The 23,997-nt window shown below is 35.3% G+C and overlaps 1 protein-coding gene across 1 annotated transcript in view; it reads left to right on the top strand.

The window, feature by feature from the left end:
• Nucleotides 1-23,997, top strand: part of vav3 (vav guanine nucleotide exchange factor 3) — a 68,258-nt gene that overhangs the window by 27,038 nt on the left and 17,223 nt on the right. Inside the window, exons 3-19 of the mRNA XM_016498912.1 lie at nt 3,679-3,737; nt 3,841-3,906; nt 5,216-5,324; nt 5,427-5,519; nt 6,293-6,361; nt 6,463-6,566; nt 6,646-6,745; nt 6,921-7,016; nt 11,250-11,336; nt 12,415-12,500; nt 12,646-12,778; nt 14,404-14,513; nt 17,012-17,113; nt 17,516-17,613; nt 19,260-19,282; nt 19,906-19,939; nt 23,372-23,502. Coding sequence (XP_016354398.1) covers nt 3,679-3,737; nt 3,841-3,906; nt 5,216-5,324; nt 5,427-5,519; nt 6,293-6,361; nt 6,463-6,566; nt 6,646-6,745; nt 6,921-7,016; nt 11,250-11,336; nt 12,415-12,500; nt 12,646-12,778; nt 14,404-14,513; nt 17,012-17,113; nt 17,516-17,613; nt 19,260-19,282; nt 19,906-19,939; nt 23,372-23,502 — 1,500 coding nt within the window. The remainder of the gene's footprint in view (nt 1-3,678; nt 3,738-3,840; nt 3,907-5,215; nt 5,325-5,426; nt 5,520-6,292; nt 6,362-6,462; nt 6,567-6,645; nt 6,746-6,920; nt 7,017-11,249; nt 11,337-12,414; nt 12,501-12,645; nt 12,779-14,403; nt 14,514-17,011; nt 17,114-17,515; nt 17,614-19,259; nt 19,283-19,905; nt 19,940-23,371; nt 23,503-23,997) is intronic.

Below are 23,997 nucleotides of genomic sequence, written 5' to 3'. Positions count from 1 at the left end.
GTAAGCAAGTAGCCTGTACACATCAGTTCATACATTCTCATCTTCCTTTAATATTTAATTTAAACATTTTTTGGACTTAAAACATTATGTGTGTGTAAAAAAATTAAAAATACATTTTTAACAATTTTTCATCCATTTATTATATTATATTATATTATATTATATTATATTATATTATATTATATTATATTATATTATATTATATTATATTATATTATATTATATTATATTATATTATATTATATTATATTATATTATATTATATTATATTATATTATATTATATTATATTATATTATATTATATTATATTATATTATATTATATTATATTATATTATATTATATTATTCAATTTTAAGACCCAAAAATGCTAAATAGGTTTTGATATTAACTTGTTTGTTTTCAAAGAAATCATGATCTGGTTCAGTCTGAATAAAAAGACTGATAAAAATTTTTTTTTTAATTTCTCTGTTCTCATGAAATCTTTGTGTTGAATTATAAATAGGAGAAAAGCCACAATGTTTTTTTAAGAATATAAAACCAGACTTCAACAGACTTCACTTAGCACACTTAAGAGTCATACCGAAATCTTATTTCAGTCACTCCAGTGAATCTGCATCTACAAACCAACCTGGAAACTTTCATCTCTGTCTACTTTTAAAAGAAACAGAGAGATTTTTTTCAGAGAAAACCCCTTAAATATTCGTAGAGAGAAACGTTCCCACAGTAATTGGAATCCTCAGGAAACAGTCTGAGGTTGCGGACCCACCCTGATTCACTTCTGCTGGGTTTACAGGGGGTCTTTGAAGCACACCACCTGTTAGAGGCAGTTCCACCCTTTCCTCTTTTTCACCATGTTATGTAAGCCCTTACAGATGCAATCAGATCCTGGAAATAAAGGGGCTTTTCTCTCTATACATTTGTTCAGTTGTTCTATTTTAATGGTCCGCCTGTCTTAAACTCTCAATGCATCTTCCCTTTTCTAAATGTAGAATGTCAGGCACTCAAATTTTCCCTAGCACACTTCATAAAAAGCTCTGTGCTATTTTTCTGCAATGACGAGAGATGGCCTGATGGTCTATTACCTCTTGAAAATGAAAGTATAACCATTGCTTAGTTTGCACCAGCTCCATTTTTGGTCTTCCTGTTCTGTGCTGTGCCGGTTTTAATGAGAAACACAATGAAAGGTTGTTATGCTTGTACAGAATTAACACTTGCACATTGAGATTTTCTCAGTTTGTTTTAGCCATAGTGTACAGCTCCTCACCTGAACAGGAAGCCAGACAAACCATTCATCTCTTTTAACTTCATTATAACTTCCTGTGTTTGCATGCTTTCAGCGCTGATATGTCTGCATCCAGTATTTGTGAAAAGCCTAACACTACATTTACAGGGTGTTTACTGCCAAACCAAGTGGAACATACTGTGATAGGCCCGAATACAAATCATGTCATTTCTTTTTAGAAGCGTAAGTGTTACAATATAGCGAGGTGCTGATATGAGGGTGGAAGGGTGGAAATCCCAGTTGAGATTTCCCAAACGCAACGTATATGACATGAACGAACAGATAGACAGACCGTTTTATATTCCGCCAACGTGTGTTTTTGGGTAAGTGAGGTGACAGAAAGAGTTTTTGCTTTTTGAAGAAAAACATTATCTTGTTCCAAACCTGGATGATTTTCTTTTTTTGTTAAACACAACAAGAAATGTTAGACGGTATGCTTGTGCTGCTCTTTTGCACACAATGAAACTGAATGTGACCAGGGGCTGTCAATCAGCAAAAAATAACAAGAAAGCACAATTAAAAACCATAAAAGCAGTCCATGTGGCTTAAAAGCTATTGTATAATTTCAGAAGACTTGGAAAGTAGTGTGTTAGTCATATGAACTACTTTTATAGTGCTTTTGTGGTCATTTTTGGAGATTGAAAGCTCCTGGTCACCATTAGACTTCATTGTATGCAAAAGAACAGTGTGAACATTGTTAAAGATTTAGATGATGATCCAATATTTAGATTTAGAGTTTGCTTCCTTGTCGAGACAGATTTGTAGAAATGTAGCATTACATCACTTGCCCAACAATGGATCCTCTGAAGTGAATGGGTGCCGTCAGAATGAGAGTCCAAACAGCTGATAAAAACATCACAATAATCCACACGACTCCAGTCCATTAATTTATGTTTTGTGAAGTAAAAAGCTGTTTTTGTAAAAAACAAATCCATCATTCAGGTGTTTAAACTGTTGCTTTTGACCTTTACGAGTAGTGTGTGTTACTTGTGGATTATTGTGATTTTTTATCAGCTGTTTGGTCTCTCATTCTGACGGCACCCATTCACTGCAGAGGATCCATTGGTGAGCAAGTGATGTAATGCTAAATTTCTCCAAATCTGTTCTGATGAAGAAACAAACTCATCTATATCTCAGATGGCCTGAGAGTGAGATCATTTTCAGCAAATGGTCATTTTTGGGTGAACTATTGCTTTAAACTTCTTCTTCTTTTGTGTTCCACTGAAGAAAGAAAATCCTAAAGGTTCAACCATTAAAACATTTTGATAACATCATTTAGTGCCTTTTTAAATTTGTTTTTCTTGTGGGAAATGCACAGAAAGTCCTTAAAGTGAAGGTTTCAGGTTCAAAACTGACACATTTGTTCACAAAAGGCCATACTGACTGGTTCTCCAACAATGCAGATGAATTATGGTAAATTATTTCCACTTAACATGTCAGGCTGGTTGCATATAAGGTCAAATGTTGGATCAGATCTCTTTGCAAGACTGAATCTAGAAAGACAGGATGAGCATTTTTCTCTTTCTTTCTTTCAGAGATTGATGGTTCCATGCTCTCTCTGTATTCATTTGATTTCTGTGCACATCTTCCCCGGGGCGCTATGAGTTTGAATGCTCAAATTACCCATGTGCTCATCATAGATATGCAAATCTGAATACAGCTGAACATTGTGCATTATAAAAAGGCACATATTTGAGTGTTAATTGGTGATTTTTAACTGTGCTATATTTGTGCATATATTTGCTTGACCAGGTTTGTGTCTGTTTGCATTAAGCTGATGGCTTTGATGTGTTAATATAAAGAGCTGCTTGGTGGTAATATAGAGCACAAATTATGAATTTCATTCTTTTCGTGTCAGAGGCTGACATTTAAATGTTGATGCACACTGACCCCTGCTGGTACTAATGTTGCAGTGCTGCTTTTGTCTGCCTTAAAGATGATGGATGAGAATTTAATCATATCTTTCATCTTTAACATTTACAAGCATATTTCATTATATACTACTTGATGGGTGTTTTATAATGAAAAATAAATAAGCCTATTTATATGTAAGTGCATATAAATGACCATGTTTCTGGAGTATGACTTTTTATGTTGTGTTATATATAGGGAACATTATTTTTTACATGGCTTAATTCTGAAAATGGTGAAATTTGGTGGTCAAATAATTTTGTATAATGACTGCTAAACTGTATAATTGATTATTGGCCCATATCTGTGGTAGTTTCTTGTTGTCTCTTTCTTCTCATGTAATATATTTTTAGCTCTAATCAATATTTCATGTCCGTTTATTTAGTAAGTAGCAGTGTAGTTAACAATACTAACAGTCTGATTGTATACTGTTGTCCTTTACTTAACAAATAATGATTATTTTTCTTGTCTTTTCCTCTTAGGTTATGGACACACTATCCAAACTCTCTCATACACACATTGCACAGCAGACTGGAATAAGGTATTTGAAAAAGACGAAATGAATAATTCTAACTATTTTAAGAGTGCAGCAGATGAAAATTCATATTTTTATCTCTCTCTGCCTCTCTCTCATTCTATTCTAGGGCGTTTCCCACAGAAGAGAGTGTTGAGGATGAGGACATTTATAACCATCTAGAGGATCTGATAGAGTGAGTCATTTTTTTTTTTTGCTTACAGTGTTTCTCTTCCTTCTGATATTTTAACCTTTGGCTCACTTTACACTCTCTGTTAGATATAGGAACCTCAGGCTGGAGCACATAGGAGTGCTTAGGTTGATGTTTTGCTTAGTGTATTAACATTTATTAATGTATCATGAGATGGTGCATCAAAATGTACTAACACTTTAAAAACAGTGTTTATATGATAGAATGTTTACAATGTTGAAATCAACTGATTCATAGAATGACATATATACACACACACACACACACACACACACACACACACCGAGGGTTATTGCCGCTGTACAACTGTTAAGGTAACAGCCTCAGACGTAAACTATCAGATTTTGCCTCTGGCCTGTGTCCTCTTGTTCCTACTACTGCCACGTATAGGGTCTCTTATTCCAGCAGACAGGCAACAACAAACACGGTCATAGGATTACAGGACCACGAAGAGCCCTGAGGTGCCACTTGATCTGCTATTTTGTCACACCACAGTCCAGAAGTGTTATACTTTCCTGATCTCTCAATTATGAGTGCACTACATTTCTAGCCACATAAGCCACTCCTACTGTGTGTCAGTCAGTGAGTGAATGTCAGTATATGTAGGGAAATAGTAGCTGAATCACACTGTCATATGAGATCACAGTTGCTACACCACCCATAAAAGGAAACTGACCTGAATGTAGAAACACACACCCATAGGAAAGACATTTCAGATCTCTTTAATGTCTCAGTTGTTTCGCCTAAACAGCAGTGAAGTTAAACGGAGATCAAATGGAGATTTTGATCCTCAGGTTATTCTCCTGAAGTTTCATAAGAAATCTCAACAATGTCTCAAACTGTGGTCTAGATATCCTGGCTCAGATTTGCAAAAGTCAGGGATTTTTCATCATATTCTTACAAGACCAAATTATCTGTGGTTTGCAATTCACATTCGTTTCAAAGCACTGTTTTATACGTTGCCCACTATTGTTTCATTTTTTTCTTATATTTCATTTTATTCCAGCTTTATTTTTAAATTCCGAAAAAGATTTTTAATAGTTTTAGTTAATGATAACTACACAACTTCTGAGCAATAAAAGCGATTCAGCCGTCGTTTATCAGGCTGTTGAGAAGGCCAACAGTAGCATCAGCACAAATGTCTGTTCTCCTCATATGACATGCTTAAGGATTTGATATCATGCTTAGCAAATATTGATGTTGCTGTCACTATGTTTTGGCTCAACCTCATCACATCTATTTCTTAGCCACACACACACACTGGAGAAGCACTAAAAAGCTCTGTGTGTCTCAGTGAGAATGGCGTTGAAGATGAAGAAGATCTCTATGACTGTGTGTACGATGATGATGAGGGAGGAGAGGTGTATGAAGACCTGATGAAGGTTGAGCTGGTACAACCGCAGGTGAGTTTACTGAAATGCTTTACATATAAGCATGGTTTGGGTTGCAACTTGCAAGTCATAAAATGTCCTCTGTTTCACTCTCTCTTGCTACTGTAATTACAGAAACAGGCCGAGACGGACATCCGAAGCTGTTGTCTGATGGAAATCAAACAGACTGAGGAGAAATACACAGAGACGCTGGACTCCATAGAGAAAGTGAGGCCTCTTTATAACTGCACAGTCAGTCCTGCTGTAACTTGAGAGCTTTAATGCATTGTGTGAAATCTGTCAAGTGTCTGCTAGATGTAATGAAACACATAATTTGTATAAAGACCATAACCACAGGTAAAATCATGGATGAATCTTTTTACCATGTTTAGAAGTAACTTACTGTACAATATTTTACCATGGCTGCTGGCAAAATAACATAGAAATACAATAGAATACCAGTTATTGTTACATTTGCCCTCTGATAACCTGTTATAAGCCACCATTATCATCAAATTAAAGAAATTACAATGACAAAAATTCAGAAAACAATGTATGGTTTTGAAAATGATAAAAAAAAATCAGCCTAAACACATTTAGAAATTGTAAAAAGTTATTATTATTATTATTAATAATAATAATAATAATAATAATAATAATACATTGTTTGTTTTAAATCTTAGTATGAATATACAACATTTTCATTATAGTTACTATAATAAAACCGTGGTCATTTTCCACAGTGGAGCAAAAAATCATTATGTTTTAATATAGCTTTACTGTTGTTGTATTTATTTATTTATTCATTTATTTATAATAATAATAATAATTTATTTGTTTATTTTAAATCTTAGTAAATCTCAATAGAAATATAGAACATTTATATTATAATTACTATAATAAAACCAAGGTAAAATTATACAAATATTTATCATATTGAAATTTATTAGCTTATCCATAGCAACATCTTAATTTTTATGTTTTTTTTTCTCCATCCACAGTTCTTTATGAAGCCTCTGGGACAGTCACTGTCCAGTGTGGAGATCGAAAAAGTGTTCATCAATATACCAGTGAGTCACAAAACGGCCTCTATCGGAGAACCCATTTTAGCATGAATCTGTGTGTCAATGTCTTTATCGCCTCATATTTTTAATGTTCTGCATTGCACCAGGACCTTGTGAAAGTGCACACGAGTCTTCTGAGGGAAGTCCAGGATTCAGTGCTCATGCATAATGCCAGTAACCTGTATCAGATCTTTATAAAATACAAAGAAAGGTGATTGATTTATCCCTTTAACTCTCAAAAGAATGAAACCCTTCCCCTTCTCACATGTGTCTGTTTTCCTGTGTGATAGATTAGTCCTGTATGGGAAGTACTGCAGTCAAGTAGAATCAGCCATTGCGTGTTTGGATGACATCTGTAAGAACAGAGAGGACGTCAGGCAGATGTTAGAGGTAAGACATTGTCAGACTGTATTTATTTGCTGTTAGACAGTGCCACCTGGTGGTTGAGAAGAGTGCAGAACATTTCAGAACATTTTATTTCAATCATCATTTTGCTCTCTTCATTTATTTGCAGAACAGTCATGTCGCAGTCACATATGTGGTTTTTGTTTGTTATTAATTTCAGTTATTTTCCAAGCGAGCCAATAACGGGAAGTTTACTCTGAGAGATCTGCTGGTGGTTCCGATGCAGAGAGTTCTGAAGTATCATCTGCTTCTACAGGTTCGAAATCATTTTGCTGTATTCCTGCTCATACAACAACATGTTTTACCTGAGCATTTAATTAAGTACTTTAAAGCAGTGTTATTTTAGAACAAGAGATACTATTGTAGTTTTTATCGATATAGTTCTATATCAATTTTAATTGATTATTTAATTTATAACCAAATTACATTTTGTTGTGTGTTTTTTTCCCCCTCATTTTTAGTTACTTTAGTATATCAAATTCAACTAAATTAAGATGTGAAATGTTTCCTTGGCAACTAACTGAAATAAAATAAGTTCAGTTTTTTTAATATGTTATTTTATCTAAGTTAACGTCTATTTTATTTCAGATAGTTTTAGATTTAGTTAACTATAAAAACCCTTCTTTAGAGACAACATGAAATGCATAATGTGGCAGATTTTAATATGAATATTCAACAGGAAATAATGTAGTAATAGTTTAGAACAGAACTATTCTACACATACATAACATGTTAGGCTATTTAATTTCCTCCTCCACTTCTTCTTCTTCTTCTTAATAATAATAATATTAATAATAATAAACTAATAAACTCTCTCTCTCTATATATATATATATACATACTGTAATTAAATAGTTGTGTATGTTCTGGTATAGTTTAAGAATATTTTTTGAATCATATGCACTGATTAATATGCCCTAATAGACTATAAGAAATAGGGTCAATTCTTCTTTCATGTTGGCTTTAAATGACTGTTTTACTGTTAATGTCCACTAGGGGCAGTGGAGTCCATGTTTTACTCTTCCACAGAGAAGCAGCATAATACAGGTTTGAAATCCAACAGTAGGGGGCAGTGTAATATAACTGAAGCCACCACGATCCTTTTGCTGTTGCAGGAACCTTTTGGCTCTCAGCAGACAGAACAGCGAAGGTGTTTTCTGTGTGTGTGCATGCATCTATTTAGAATGCCTGCCAGACTGTCCACAGCTCAGTTCACCTCCCTGCCCATCTGGCCAGCTGTGGGTTTAGGGAATGTGTGTGTGTGTGTGAGGCGGGCGCTGCAGATAGAGCGTCTGTCTGTCTGCTGCGGAGTGTGTGTGTGTGTGTGTGTGTGTGTGTGTGTGTGTGTGTGAGGCAGGCAGTGCAGATAGAGTGTCTGTCTGTCTGCTGCCCCTCTGGAGAGCAGGCTAACGTGTGACAGACTGTCTTTCTCTGCTATTTGCTCTGCTGGAGGAAGCCTTGGCCAGTGAGAGAAAGAGCAAACCAGCTTTACATAATGAGTTATAATCAAAATTCATAACTAATCTGTTATGACAGATTCTAATATTTATATATTTCAATTAAATTATCTTAAATAATTATTCTTCATTTTATGCAAAATGATTATTTATTTATTTACTTATTTATTTTTACATTTGTAATTTTTTGGGGGGATAAGAAATTAATACTCTTATTCAACTTTTACATTTGCAAATAAATTTATTTCACATATATGCTCTTCTTTGAACTTTCTATTCAACAATTTCCGAAAAAAATGTATAACAGTTTCCACAAAAATATTAAGCAGCACAACTGTTTTCAACATTGATAATAATGAAAAATGTTTCCTGAGCACCAAATCAGCCAATTAGAATGATTTCTGAAGGAAATCATTTTGAAATAGCTTTTATTTTTTTTTTTGCCATTTTATTTTTTCATTTCATATTTTAATTTTTAGTAATTTTGTTATGCACTTTTGTCATTTTTATTAGATTCAAATTATGTTGAATTTATTTTTATTGTAGTTTTAGTTTTTAGTTATTTCCAGTTCCAGTTTTAGTGCCTCAACTTAAACTTTTTTCAGTAAGTTGACAAGGCAACATTTCTAATTTACATTTAGTTTAAGTTTAGAATGTTTATATTCAATTTTATTTTAGTTTAATTTTAATAGGTTACAGTAATAACCATGAAAGGTTCATGTGACACTGAAGAGTGGAGTAATGGCTGCTGAAAATTCAGCTTTGTTATCACATATTAAACAGTTATTTTAAATTGTAATAATATTTCACTATATTACTGTTTTAGCTGTTTTTTTTTTATCAAATAAATGCCTTGGTGAGCACGAGACTTCTTCTAAAAGCCTTAAAACAATTTTACCGACTCCAAACTTTTGAATTATCGATAGTATATGCCCAGATTTTGAAAATCATATTTTTTACTGTAACCGTACTAAGAAGGGGCTGTCAAAGTAATGGTTGTAAATCAGGATGTAAAAGTTACAGACATAAAAAGTGATGCATTTTATGAGCTAAGGCAATAAATATCAGTTTAAAGTGGTAATATTGTATGACAGCAACAAAGCAACCAGAAGTTGGTGAAGAGCAACTGTGATGCAACAAATCTTGAGCAGAGTTTGAACAATTGGGTAGTTATTGGACATAAAAAGGTACAAAGTGGACCAGACATTACAATACTGCAATGCTGGCCTGTGAAATCACATTGAATGATATTCTCCTGGAATTCTGCAAACGTTTGGATAAGAGATCGGCTGCATTTTATTTCTGAAGTAATCTCTGTGTTAGTGTCATACCTCCTTTCTCTCTCTCTATCTCTCTCTCTCTCGCTGTGTGAGGGCAGAAGGAAGTGAGAATGAAAAATAAGGTGATGTCCGTCTTTCTGCTGATAATAATGCGCAGGTTCAGCTTGACTGACGCAGGGGATTTGGCTTGTGCTGGATGGCAATTTATCTCTTAGGCCAAAAGGAAGCCATTTATCAGACCCGAGTAAACATTCATTCATAGCACCCTCCCTTATCCTACAGACTGGCCCAGATGTCTTTACTTCATTCAGTTTGGCTGACGCAGGGGATTTGGCTTGTGCTGGATGGCAATATATCTCTTAGGCCAAAAGGAAGCCATTTATCAGACCCGAGTAAACATTCATTCATAGCACCCTCCCTTATCCTACAGACTGGCCCAGATGTCTTTACTTCATCCTGGAGCAGGAAGGCAATTTCAACCCCACAAAAACCTTTTGCTTCTCATTTCAATTCTTGAACCTGCGATGCATATCATCATTGTATTCTAATGCTTGCCCCATTATCACTTTTATTTTATTTTATTTTATTTTATTTTTTTAGCCTTAGTCTCCTGTTTTTTTTGTAGCAGAAATTGATGAATATACATATAAAATCAGTTAAAATTATTTTTATGTAACCTGTGAAGTAACTTATTACAGGTTTATTAAACTTTATTAACACACAATCCTGCTCAACTAATATTAAATATAGAAAATCCCATAAAAACATTTACTCCTGGGTTCAATTCCTTGGTTAGTTCATTTATTAATTTCATTTTAATTCATTAAATCGGAAATGTAAAAATATATCATTTGTAGCTTAAATATAATTTAACAATTATATATATATATATATATATATATATACATATATTTCAGTTATTTTAAAATTATTGTTTTTTTTTATACATTTCAGTGCAAAAATAAAACAAAAAGAAATGTTAAAAAAAAAAGAGAGAAATTAAGATATGCTTCAATGCAATGTTTTTTTCCCCTATTTTTTCCTTCGTCTCGTGGCAGGCCATGGCGGGCCAAATCAAAGGTCAATCTTGATTGATATTAGAGGCCTTGTTCAATCTGAAATTACAACAGTGACAGATTTCTTTCTCTTTTAGTTTGTTTGGGATGTACATGCATCAACTTTTTCGTAAGAAAAGCTTTCGTTGAAAATCAATGTGGCCCTCTTGACTCAGACATGATCAAGATGGTGCCGAATGCATCTTGACGGGTAACCGTCTGCTAATTGAGGCAAATCAAGCTGAGAAGATTGTGCAGATTGCACCGAGGGCTGTGATGATTTCATTTGGATAAATTTGCCACTTAGCATTGATTGGGGTATCGGGCTAATGCGGTTAACCTCCTCAAGTGCTCCCCTTTAAAGATCCTCGCGGTGGGCGATCCAGCCCCCCACTCCCTGATTATTCTAGATACGCGATGATGAATGAGTCACTAAACTCCACTCACAGGAAAGGCGGGCACTGTGTTCGGAATGAGATTTGTCAAATAAGCCTCGCTTTTCAGATGCTAAATCTTATTTTACATTTTTAGATGGAATTGAGTCCCTTGAAAACATCACATGGGCCGACATTGTCAGCTAGGGAGGAAGTATTGTTATTTTTAGCGCACAAATAGAAAGACTTCCTTATGTATCCTCAGGTCAAAGTCTCAGCGTGTTAAATGTTATGGTGTTTTGTTTGTGTTTCCATCTCTACAGGATCTGGCTCAGTATGTCAATGAGGTGAAGAGAGACATCGAGACTCTACGAGACATCGACCAGTACCAGAAATCTATAGAAAACCTTGTGAGCAAAATCACATGTTTTATATAGAGTACTATTTAAAAAGCAGTTTTGGGGAAGCTACTGTAGTCAAACTACACTTTTAATGAAGTATATAGCTACATTACATAAAAGACACAAGTCTTTGCAGACGAAGATCCCTCATTGCACTGGAATTGTTTTAAGTCTTAAATTGTTTCATTTGCCCTAAATAAGTTAGTAAATTCATTTAATTTAACAAAATCAATTCAGATTCCGTTTTAGAGGTTTTTATCAAAGATTGATTTTAAGAACCTTAAGTTTTAATCTCTTTAAAAATTAGATAACTATTTCACACTGTGATGTTGTCCAAATTGTTTAGTATTACACATAAATTGTTTCAAATGTATTTATTTACAATTTATAATTTGTTGATAATTTATAATGCAATATATATCTTATTATATGATTTATTATTATATGAAATGATCAATTATATATTTTTGTAAGAATTATATTATATATTTTATTATTAATTATAAATGATAAATTGTAAATTAATAAATACATTATATATATTAATAAACTATAAATTGTGCTATATAAAATTTGTATTACTTTTTTAAACATCTAATAAAACAATACAAAAAATGGAATTTGTTTAAATATTTTAGTATTTAGCAAAATACATATTTCTACAAACAAAGCATTGTCAAGATCATTAAAATGAATTAGTGTATCGTTAGCCATAACATGAATCACACTTCACAGTGCAACTTGAAAGAGACATTTTTAGGAAAGTGGATTTGATTATTTCTTCAGCTCACTCTGTTAAAAGACTGTGCGTTCCTTTTTATGCTACACTTGCTGGAAAAAAAAATGCTACTGTATGTTCCTGGAGAAGCTGAACTATTTTAAAAACGCCCAAGATAGTGTCAGACTACTGAAAAATGCACTGATTTGCATGCCTACTTTTAGTTAGTTTTCCCCCAACACTGCTAAAAGAAGTTAAGCAGTGACAGTATGAAGCTTTGAACAGTTTTGTGGAGAAACAAACACCTAACTCCCCTAGTAGCGCACAAGCATGTTTGCATTGAGTTTGCACCATTTTTGTGTTCTGCAGAATCAGTCTCTCCGTAACTATGGGAGACCAAAAGGTGACAGCGAAGTGCGAGTAGCTTCAGTCGACAAACGAGCCAAACAAGACAGGTGAGATGATTAAAGTGTGGAATACGGCTCAGCCTGAAACTCCGCAGGTCTTTACTAAGGCCTAAGGGTTATGAAGGTGTCACCCTCAAGCGCTCCTCTTGTGTTTTCTCTTTCTCTTTTGATCTATGCTGATCCTCTGACGCAGGCACATCTTCCTGTTTGATGCCGCCGTGATCGTATGCAAACGACGAGGAGATAACTACGAGATGAAGGAGGTGATTGACCTCCACTCCTTCAAGATCACCAACAACCCTACCTCAGAAAGAGAAAACCGAAAGGTGCGCAGCCAGTCTCCTAATTGCCGCCAAAGTTCGCTGCACCGAAGCCGAGGGCAGCAAATGTGCTGTTATGCTGTCGTGCCATAATCAGTTACTGCGGTAGAGCAGCTTTCGTTCGCACAGATGGTGTTTCCTATTAAAAACTGTCCAGCGACTGCTAACGAACGCAGCCGACACCAGACACAGCTAAATTAGAAAACATGATGTCGTTTGTTATATTACGTTACGTGCTGCTGTGCCAGGATGATTATTCGTTAGGTAATGCTGTAAATATTACATGTACAAGATAGAGAGTGTGTGTGCAAGAAAGAGTTTTATTGAGAAATGATGCTGGTAAACATATGCAACGTAAACATCACTGTTATTATTAGGGTTACTCTTGGGTACTTTTGTGAATGATGATGCCTCAAATTGTCCGACTTGTTGAGGGAAGGTGTTCTTGTTCATTTAAGCGATCAGAGTCCTGGCTAATAATAATATGAGTGAAAAAATCCCAAATTTGGAGGTATTTGCTTTTTATTATATTACAAAAACAAAACAAACAAAAAAAAACATACTGCGTTCTTGTGATCACCTCACATGATCTACTCAGCAATTTATTATTATTTTTTTTTAAGTTGGAACATATCTCACATACTGTATCTCTCATTTCAAGGATGCATTAATTTGATTAGATGTGACAGTAAAATGATTTATAATGTTGCAAATAATTTCTAATTCAAATGCTATTCTTTTGAATGCTCCGTTCATCAAAGAATCTTAAAAAAATATTAAGCAGCAAAACTGTTTTTAACATTGATAATAAAGAATGTTTTTTTGAGCAGCATATTAGAATGATTTCTGAAGGATCATGTGACACTGAAGACTGGAGTAATGATGCTGAAAATTCAGCTTTGCCATCACACGAATAAATTACATTTTAAAATATTTTAAAATAGAAAGAGTTTAGTAAGAGTTTAAGAATATTTTGCAATATTACTGTATTTTTTTTTTATCAAATAAATGCACCCTTGGTGAACATAATAGATTTGAAAAATATGAAAAAGGGGTGCCTAAACCTTTGAACGGTAGTGTTCATAATATTCGCATACAAAAAGCATGTTAATGCCAGGCCATAGAGGCTTTCAAAATCACATTTTTTCAGTCAAATCCCTTGCTGTTCATTAATCGAATACTTTCAGACAGACAGGCTTCGAGTCCAGATGCGTAACAGCTTATTGAGCTGCATTCTCTATGCTTTTGTTCACATTGCACACAAAAAAAGATGTTTGTTTTTCAAGTCCGACTGTCCACACTGTCATTTCTTTCGAGTGATGAAATCTGATCCACTTGTTCAGTGAAGTCAATATCTACATCAGTTGCAATATGATGTAAACGTCAACACAATGCCAACAGACGATAACAGGATGACCCTGCTAGATTTGATAATAACATTTCGTCAGTCTTGCATAAACAATAGTGACCCCCTCGCACCATCATGTGGTCTACAAACAGAGCTTTGTACTCTCATCCTTGTTAGAGCGTCTTCAAACGGCTTTAAGACGGTGTTTGTCTTCGCTTTATCTGTGCATGTGTGTGTTTTGCATTTATAAAATGGATGTTCTTGCCTTCTCTTCCTCTTCCAGTGGTGTCACGGATTCTACCTCACACACAATCAGGGTCAAAACGGCTTTGAGTTCTTCTTTAAAACCAAGGAACTAAAGAAGAAATGGCTGGAGCAGTTTGGCATGGCATTGTGAGTGTGTCTTTTGTTGTCTCTGAAGCTCTGCACTTGTTTTTCAGGTTTGTTATCTGTCTTGGCAACAGACACAAAAGCATGATTTAGCTACGACAGTATGTCCTGGCCCTGATTCAAGACTAAAACACCATTAGTGTTTATTTTTTACTACAGAACAAACACAGTAATGAGGACAGGCTTGCTTAGCCAAGCATTTTTGCAGCAGCGTACCTTATAAAACATAATGTGACCCAAAGGGTTTTCATTCCATCAGAGTGGTTGGTTCAGTTTTGCAGATAGACTAGTATATACCAAGTCTTTTTCTTTTAGTTAGTTTGGTTGTTTTAAAAAAGATATATTCGGCACTTTTACAGCAGGTATTTATATCCTTAAAGTCCACTTATAATGTTTCTTGCACCAAAACCTGTTGTAATTTAGTGTTGTATGACCATTTTTTCACCCTCTCTCTGCTCTTTACAGGGATAGCTCACTGAAATTTAAAATTCATGACCCGCATGTTGTTCCAAACCTGTATGGCTTTCTTTCTTCAGTGGAACACAAATAAAGAATGATTGTGTTTCCACTTGCAGTTAAATTGAATAGGGACAGGAGCTTTCAAGCTTAAAAAAATTGCACTGTAAAAGTATAATAATAAAAGTGGCCCATACGACTTGTGCACTATATTTCACATCTTAAAAAGCCATATGATTGCTTTGTGTGACAAACAGATTCCAATTTCAATAAAAAAGGTGTTATTCATTGATAATCTTTGCCTTAAGAACTCAGTAATCACTGGGACTGGATCATTGAGTCAGTGAGTTTAACCTGATCAATCTGCTTTCTGAACGAATCTTTCAGTTTGTAAACTGTATCAACTGAGTCCTAACTGTATAAACTGTCACAAATTGGAAATACAGAGTCACTTAAAGCTATCATATGACTTCAGAAGACTTGGAATCTAGCACATGGACCACTTTTATGTTCATTTTATGGTACTTTAATTCTTTTTGATGCTTTATTTATTGTTATTCAAAATTTGCATGGATCTGAAACAACATGAGGATGAGCAAATAATTGAACAGTTGTCATTTATTTGGGTGAACTGTTCCTTTAAACAAGCTATTTTTGTTCAAATACCATGCTTTAAACATTTCTACATGTTAAAAACGGAAAAAAATGTGTGGTTTCTGATGTCATGTTGCACATTAGAATATGTCTAAATGGTGTATCAGATTCTTTTATTTCAAAAGTGCAAAAGAAATCCTGTTTTCTATGATATTTCCCTTTTAATTTATACACATCCAGAGGCTTTTTATCTTCCTTCACTTTAATTTGATTCCATTTACTATTCTTAGGAGAGTCAGATTCAAGTAAATCTTTGTATTATGAAATACTAGGCAATAAGTGATCCCACTGCGTACCTATGAGAAAAAAAGAGAGAAAGAGAGTGAGAAAATATATTTATAATTCCTGGCTGTTGACAGCAACAATCAGTAAAATGCAGATGAAAACTGCAATAAACCATCAGTCAAGTAATCTACCAAATTTCAGATGTCATGCATATCCAAAAAAGGGCACATCCACGAAAAAAACGCTTGGGATAAGGCGAGAGAGAAAAAAACTGTAATGCACCAAAGACAGGAGACAGGGCTCTGATTAATTAGATAACATGTTTTTAACAGATTTATCTGAAGGGCTCATTAATTCTGGAGAACAGTGGTGAGTCAGTGCGCACTTTCTCTCTGTCATGTGTCATCAGATCAGTCTGCGGCTGAAAGCTGATTGGATATCAGTGCTGTTACCGCGCGCTAATGACATGACATCAGCACGCACAGACAGCTCTCTCATCTGTCCGTCATTTGTTTACGCCTTTATTATAACGGCACTCACCACTCAAGGGTTATTCGAGATGGATCGAGACGGAAAAACAGAAAGGGGGTGGAGGGTTTTGGATTATAAAATAGTAATAGTTCCATAGACGGCATTATGACTCCTGCCCAGCTGATGCTGTAATTAGTAGTGCACACTAAAACAGCATCACTATTGCTTTCTATGTTAAATGATTTTAAAATGTAATTTATTCCTGTGATGCAAAGCTGATTTTTACTCCTTGAGTCTGTTTAAAATAGTCTTCAGTAACAATTTATAAATCAATTTATTTCAAGATCAAGAACATTATCTACCTTACAACATAATATAATAAAACAAAACATTAGTTTGAATATACTTCGAAATGTCATTTTAAATATGTTTTATAGTATGTGCAGTACATTCAGAGATTCAAGTAGCATCCTAGCTTTGTGGCATTGAAATTTAACATGGTCGCAACTTTTTTTTTTTCCAGAAAATGCAAATATCTAGTTGCCCTTATGTGTCTTAAGAGAAATTCACAGCTGATTGGATGGTGGGAGCAGGGCGACAGATGGAAACGAGCAGTTCTGTGTTCATGAGTTATGGTTATGCAAAAAGGACTTGTTTTTAACACCCACTTTCTCTCTCTCTTTCTGTCTCAACAGATCGAACATCTGTCCAGAGAGCGGGAAAAGTAATTTCCATGAGTTCCACATGCACACTTTTGAGACGACCACATCCTGCAGCTCGTGTGAAATGCTGCTGAGGTGAGCTCACCATAGAGGCTTTGTGAAATGACACAGACTACACATTAATGCACCTTAATGAGATCGATTATGCACCTAGAGAAAGTGAGAGAGGGAAAGAGAGTGACAGAGGTAAATCAAGTGTATGTATCATCATCACTTCAGTGATTTCAGAATTGATGGATGCATATATGGTCCAATCATAGTAGAGTATGTGGGTGTGGCTAAAAACTTGTAGATCTTTCTATCTATCTATCTATCTATCTATCTATCTATCTATCTGTCTGTCTGTCTGTCTGTCTGTCTGTCGCTCTGTTGTTCTGTCATACTGTCTGTAGTTCCATCCTTCTATTTATTGTTCTATATATCTATCCATATATTGTTTCATCTATCCATCATTCTATTTATTGTTCATTTTCTCAGAGGAGTCTTCTATCAAGGGTACCGCTGCTCCAAATGTGGTGCTGGCGCCCATAAGGAGTGTCTTGGTAGGGTGGACGTCTGTGTCAAAAGCAGTGCCGGTGAGCCCCGCATTCAACACAACATACTCTTTCTAGCAATTTCTGTGCATGCACATTATGAAGCCTCTATATGCAGAGCTGCGCTGGAGCCTCTGGCTCATGTTTCAGTGTTATGTGATGTCTTACCTTGCTGTACGCTAATGATTGACCTACACTGTAGTGTAACAGACGGGGTAATAAAAGCTGTCAACACGCAGAGATTCCTAATAACAACCTAGGCCACATAGAAAAGTGTGACGTGTGATGACAAACAGACAAACAGACTTGGTTGGCTTCTTGAACCCATGATGTATGTGTGTGTGTGTGCGCCTGCCAACAGTGCCAGCTCTTATTGTTCTAGGCATTAGTCAGGGCTGCCGCAGAATTTCCTTGTTCCCATTTTTATGCACAGCTGAGCTCTCTCTAAACTCCCATCAGTTCTGCACATCCCATGTCCCATTAGGTAATTTGATTGTGCTTTCAACTAGCAATAAGAGTGTAGCGTTATTTAATACATTCATACAATTCATTATGCAGAATTCTACAGTTTTCAACCGCCAAAAATATGCAAAATAAAAAAATAAAAAAAGGATTCTGGGATATGGAAAGTCAAATGTATTTTGTAGATTCATGATCTCTCAAAATTCTGGTACCTCTGACTCATTATCTCACATCACAGGAAGGATGATGTGAAATTCTGCTGTACCACATTTGGCTTTTAGGGCACAAAATAAAAGAGATCAGATTATTAGAAATGAATTAGATTTTTTGCCTTTACTGGATGTATAATTTTGGAAAATGTATTTTATTTTAATATTTTGTTCATGATTGGTTGCATGTTTAATTAAGTTTTTCACCATGCAAGCAAGTATGACGTAATGTATTTAAATACATATTTCAAAACTAAATTATTGCAAAAAAAGAGAAAAAAAGAAAGCCCTGTCAGTTTTTTATATTTTTTAAAAATATTGCAATATATTAATTTCAGATCAGATCAGAAACATATTTTTATGTGTGTATATATACAGTATATATACTGTATATACATTTTATTTAAGATTTTTTTCATAGTTTGTTTTTTCACTCTTAATGTGAATTATTTTTGGGGGGATTGGTGCTGAACAATAATATGCCCGTAGAATTCTTGAGAACACATTACAATAATTCAACTTAAATACAAATGAGAATGTTGATTTATTTTCACTGGAAATTTCCAGAAACTGAAAATGAAGGAAGTGTGAAAAGCTACATGCTGAGGGTGTGTGTTTGTCAAGTCTGGCCTCTTTGTTGTTTTGTACACAATATTCCACTCTGTGTGTATATGTGCATGTCTGTGTCTATGTCTGTGTGTGTGTGTGTGTGTTTGTAACTAGCCCTAGAGGTGTAAACTAGTGCAACAGGACAAAGTTCACTGTACACTCCAAGTACAGGCCCGGCCTCTCCCTCAGGAGCCAATGAGACTGGCTCCTGGTGCATAACTCCATGTAGTCCGGCCCCTCATGCCAATTTAGCTCGCACAGCTGTCAGGTACCTGCAGCATAGCAAAACAAATCGTAAAGGTTCACAGCATAACATGTTACACACACTCTAATGACAGCGTCTGTACATTGTGTTCGTCTGAAAGTGTAGATTGACTCTAACAATGCCTGTCTTCAACATGCTTGCAGATTCCAGCTCTTTCGGATCTCAGGTGAGGTTTTTGTTCCTTTTCCATTGAATCTGTGAATCTAGTTCTGCCCTTCAGGGTCTCATTTACTCCTATTGATTACCATTTAAAATTAGTACTATGGAAAATTCTCTTACAATGCATTTTAAAGTTGCTGCAACATTATTCATGGGATTGTTATGAAGAAATATTACTTTATTAAAGCTTGATGCACTATTTATGGGGAAACATTATGAGATTGTTTCTAGCCCAGAGTTCATGCAGTTTAGAGTGATATATACGTTATGGATTGTGAATTTATTTAATTGCACACCAGTTTTATTAATTGCACGGTCATCATTTTGCAATAACAAACCCAACGTCATTTATATAGCATGTAATAAGGATATTGACATGCAATTTGCCCAGAGTGCAGTTCAACACTGATGGTAAATTGCATGGAGGAAATTCTCCATCTTTGTAGAAATGTTACAGGATGAACGTGTTTTTGTGCAGTGGTGTGACAAACTGTTTACTTGTCAAAAATTAATGATGAGATTAATTGTGTGTTTGCACAAAGTTTTACTTGATCATCAAATCATTAATGCATTGCAATGTCTGTGTTTGGCAACAGTATGAATCATGTGATTTATTTACTTTGATTACAGATTGGAAAAACACCCTGTCATGGAGGAGACGCAGGTAAATAGTGAGCACACACAATCAGTCACATTTTGCATTCTTAAAAGGAGAGCTCACCCAAACATGACAATTATGCAATTATTCATTCACCCTCATGTTGTTACAAACCAGCTTGCTGTTATTTTTGTCAGTGGATCACAAAAGGATGATTTTGAAGCTATTTTCAATAAAAGATGCAACCTTTTACTAACAGCGATTAGGTTTGGAATGACATGAAGGTGATAATATAATGACTGAATTCTCATTTTTGAGTGAATTGTTCCTGTAATTCACAGTCTGGCATGTGCTGCATTGAAATTGGTATGTTCGTCATTGCTATGGCTGTGGGGTTTTCATCATGCTTACAAAACATGCATAGTCTTGTACATTACATACTTCCTCAATCTGTGCTAGAAGGTGTATTTTTAGTCTGGAGTCATTGAGCCGTAGTGTTGTTGTTTGCTGTTAAGGCAAGCTCATGCACGTAACCAGGTCTTCGTGTCAGATATGAGCGGGAAAAGATTTAACCACTGTAGCTCTATTGTTTAGCTTTGTTTGCATAGAAAGGCCCTTACTAGACAATCCAGTCTATATTTCCCACAAACCTTTAGTCCAAAATACTTAACCCACTTCATCCAGTGTAGATTAATGAAATTTAATCGTATTATGTGTCTTAAGCTGTGGAGAGCTTCTTCAGTTCAAAATCGTGAGCTTCCCGGACCTTCAGTTTAAACATAGGCAGTACACACACACAGACATATATATATATATATACATACATTTGGTTTGCAGATTGTAAATGTCCTGAAACTCCGCTCATTGTTTTTGCACGGCACTCTTTACAGAAATGCAAGACTTCCACCACCTCAATCTCCATCTCCATGCTCAATCTCCATCAGCACTAGTGTTCAGCAGCAGTCGTTCCACCCATCAGTCTGTCATTAAGAGGGCCACATTATCTGTAATGTGTTTTCACTGCGCCATTGATAGGTTGATCAATACCTGTGAGGTCTACCTGGGTTACAGGTTCCGCGAGAGGCCTCCCGATCCCGCACAATATTGGGGTCGTAGATTCATTAAAGTTATGGTGAGAGAAGGTCTTTGTGTAGTGTTTGCTGTCATGGGAATCTCTGCTTTTGAATTTAAGTAGTTCCTTCCTGCCTGTTCAGCACTGCTAGATTTGTTTTCAGCAAAAACAGCCTTACTGCAAAACAACATTTGTTCATTTCAGCTGAATTGTTTTATTTCATGTGCAATCTTTGGGCATGAATGATACCTCAAATAGTGTTCCTTTTTGATGAGAGGTGTGTTAAAGTGAGCTCTTTTTTTCTGTAAACTCTAAAACATGCTGTTTTGTTATCTTTTAGCACATTTAGAAGACCTTTTCATGAGCTATTCTGATGCAGAAATGCATTTTCGAGTTTATTGGTGCTGACTCTTTGCCCTTGTGCACAAAGGTTCTTAGCATAGCATGCCAGCAAGACGCTTCCCTACAGAGAAGCACACGCTCACACTGTTTTAAAAGCGTCTTCAAAGACAGCCAGCTGTGCTTGGAGGCCCAAGGCCTGGGTGATCTGCTGGGCTGGAAGGCTTCAGCCACAGCTGGTTGCGTTAAGAGGGTCTACACTCGCCTCTCATCATCAGAACGGCAGAATATATAGAGCTGCAGCAACCAGCTGAGACCATCACTATTGACCCTTCAGCAAAGCAGCCCCGCGCACACAAACACACTCATTCATAGCTCACTGGAGCGTCTGAACGACTGTCCACTCGGCACAGTTCTGCCCGCGGCGCCAGACCTGTTGTGTCCAATTACTTGAATGGAAAAGAAAAATGTCTTAATACTAATTAGAGTAATAGCCAGACTGAACAGCTGACGTCTGTGGTCAGCTGGTCTTCGTAACTCTGGGGGGGAATTTGCCAAGAATGAATTGTCTCCTGAGGCATGGTTTATTTTAGCTTTTGCTTTAGTATCCAATTCACTAAAACGATGAAGGAATAGTGAAAAAGGCCAGCTACAGTTTTGAAAGTGGTAGAGGATGCAACAGACTGCCTATGAATATTACAGACTTTTTATTTATCAATTGTTTTTAATGAGCTTTTGTTTGTATGTTTTCTTTTTTCAATTTTTTAGTTTTACAAATTTTGTAATGTGCTTTTTGTAATTTGTATTAGTTTTTTATATATCTATTTACTCCTTTTTTCCTCACAGTTTTACTTTAGTCATTTTAGTACTTAGAACCTTCAGTTTTTAGTATTTGATTCACTAAAACTTACATGAAATTGCGTAAAAAGGCCAGCTACACTTTTGAATGCTGGTTTGTGGAGGATGCTGCAGATGACCTGTTAATATTACAGACTTTTTATTAATAATTTGAATTAGCTTTTATTTTAATTATTTTTATTGTGCTCTGCTAGTTTTTACTTTTTTAATATTTCTATTTAACTTTCATTTATATTTCTTTCAGTTTTACTTTAGTAATTTTAGTTCTTCAGCTTGAACTTATTCTTTACATGACTTACATAACTTACTTGAACTTATTTTCAGTTTTATTATATATTGTATCTGATTCACTAAAATTATCAAGGAATAGTGTAAACAAGGCTGGCTGTGATTTTAAATGCGAGGTTGTGGAGGATGCAGCAGATTGTCTGCATCAATGCACTGCATGCATGACTGCACGAACTCTCGAGACAAAACAAGCTTGCTGACGTTTTTATGATGGATTGACGTGATTCTGCTGTCATCTGTGGTGATTTACGATTATAACTTACTTGAACTTATTTTCAGTTTTATTTTAATTTTAGTTTACATTTTATTAATTTTGTGCTTTTGTCATTTCTATTATATTTATATTATTATATTATATTTTTTATATATTTCTATTTAGCTTCAATTTATAATTTGTTGTTTTATTTTTGTAATCTTAGTACTTAAACTTATTTTATTTCTTTAAAACTTATTTTCTATGCTATTTTATAGCATATATTTTATGCTTATTTTATATGCATAAAATAATTTTGTTTTCTATTTTACTTATTTTATATGCTAGATATAAACATATATATATATATATATATATATATATATATATATTGTATCTGATTCACTAAAATTATCAAGGAATAGTGTAAACAAGGCTGGCTGTGATTTTAAATGCGAGGTTGTGGAGGATGCAGCAGATTGTCTGCATCAATGCACTGCATGCATGACTGCACGAACTCTCGAGACAAAACAAGCTTGCTGACGTTTTTATGATGGATTGACGTGATTCTGCTGTCATCTGTGGTGATTTACGATTACAGCGTCACGTACATAAACCTGTTCTTTATGTGGCAGAGTGTCAAAACATGCAGTAATGACACTCTGTCAAAGTTCATTACACATGTTGGTGATATAGTTGAACACACACACACACACACATATTATTTTAACAATTGTTTTTTTTTTAGGTCTACCTAAGATGCAGGTCATCCGTAATTATTACGGGGTTCCGAGCCCCCTGTGCAGCCCACCGCTTAACATCCAGGTTGGTGATGTCATTGAGGTGATAGAGGCAAACGTCCGTAGCTGTTGGTGGAAGGTGAGACAGTTTTACATCTCACATCTTAAATAAACATTTCAAGTCATACAGCCCTGCAGGAATGACGCTAGCACTCATTTAGCTGCTAATTGATTGCCTCTCGTGTTTGTGTCAAAGGCCGAGCGGCTGTGTTGTTATGCTTTGCTAAGCGTGACTCGCTGTGAAATGCTAACTAATCCAACCCTTTGTCAACACAAGAAAGCTGTTGTGAGTTAGGTTTCATAGCCATACAAAAACAACACAGACCAGCACAATGCCCAGAGAGCAGACACGCGCTTGACGACAGATTTTATTTGTCATGTTGTCATTTGATAGGTGTTGGTGCACATGCAGTGCTCTGACATGAGCCCCACAAAAGAAAATCACTTAAATAGATTCAGATTAATGATTAACTCTTTCTCGGAGTACAATGCTAATCACTTTCCTGTAAACCTCAGCATATATAAGTGTCTTTTTGTCTCAATGTGTTCCTAAACATAGCAGAAATATTAATTT

The sequence above is a fragment of the Sinocyclocheilus anshuiensis genome, unplaced genomic scaffold, assembly GCF_001515605.1.
Source record: "Sinocyclocheilus anshuiensis isolate Anshui unplaced genomic scaffold, SAMN03320099.WGS_v1.1 scaffold886, whole genome shotgun sequence".
NCBI lineage: Eukaryota > Metazoa > Chordata > Actinopteri > Cypriniformes > Cyprinidae > Sinocyclocheilus > Sinocyclocheilus anshuiensis.
The sequence above is the reverse complement of the archived record's forward strand: the minus strand, read 5'-3'. Positions and strand labels throughout refer to the sequence as shown.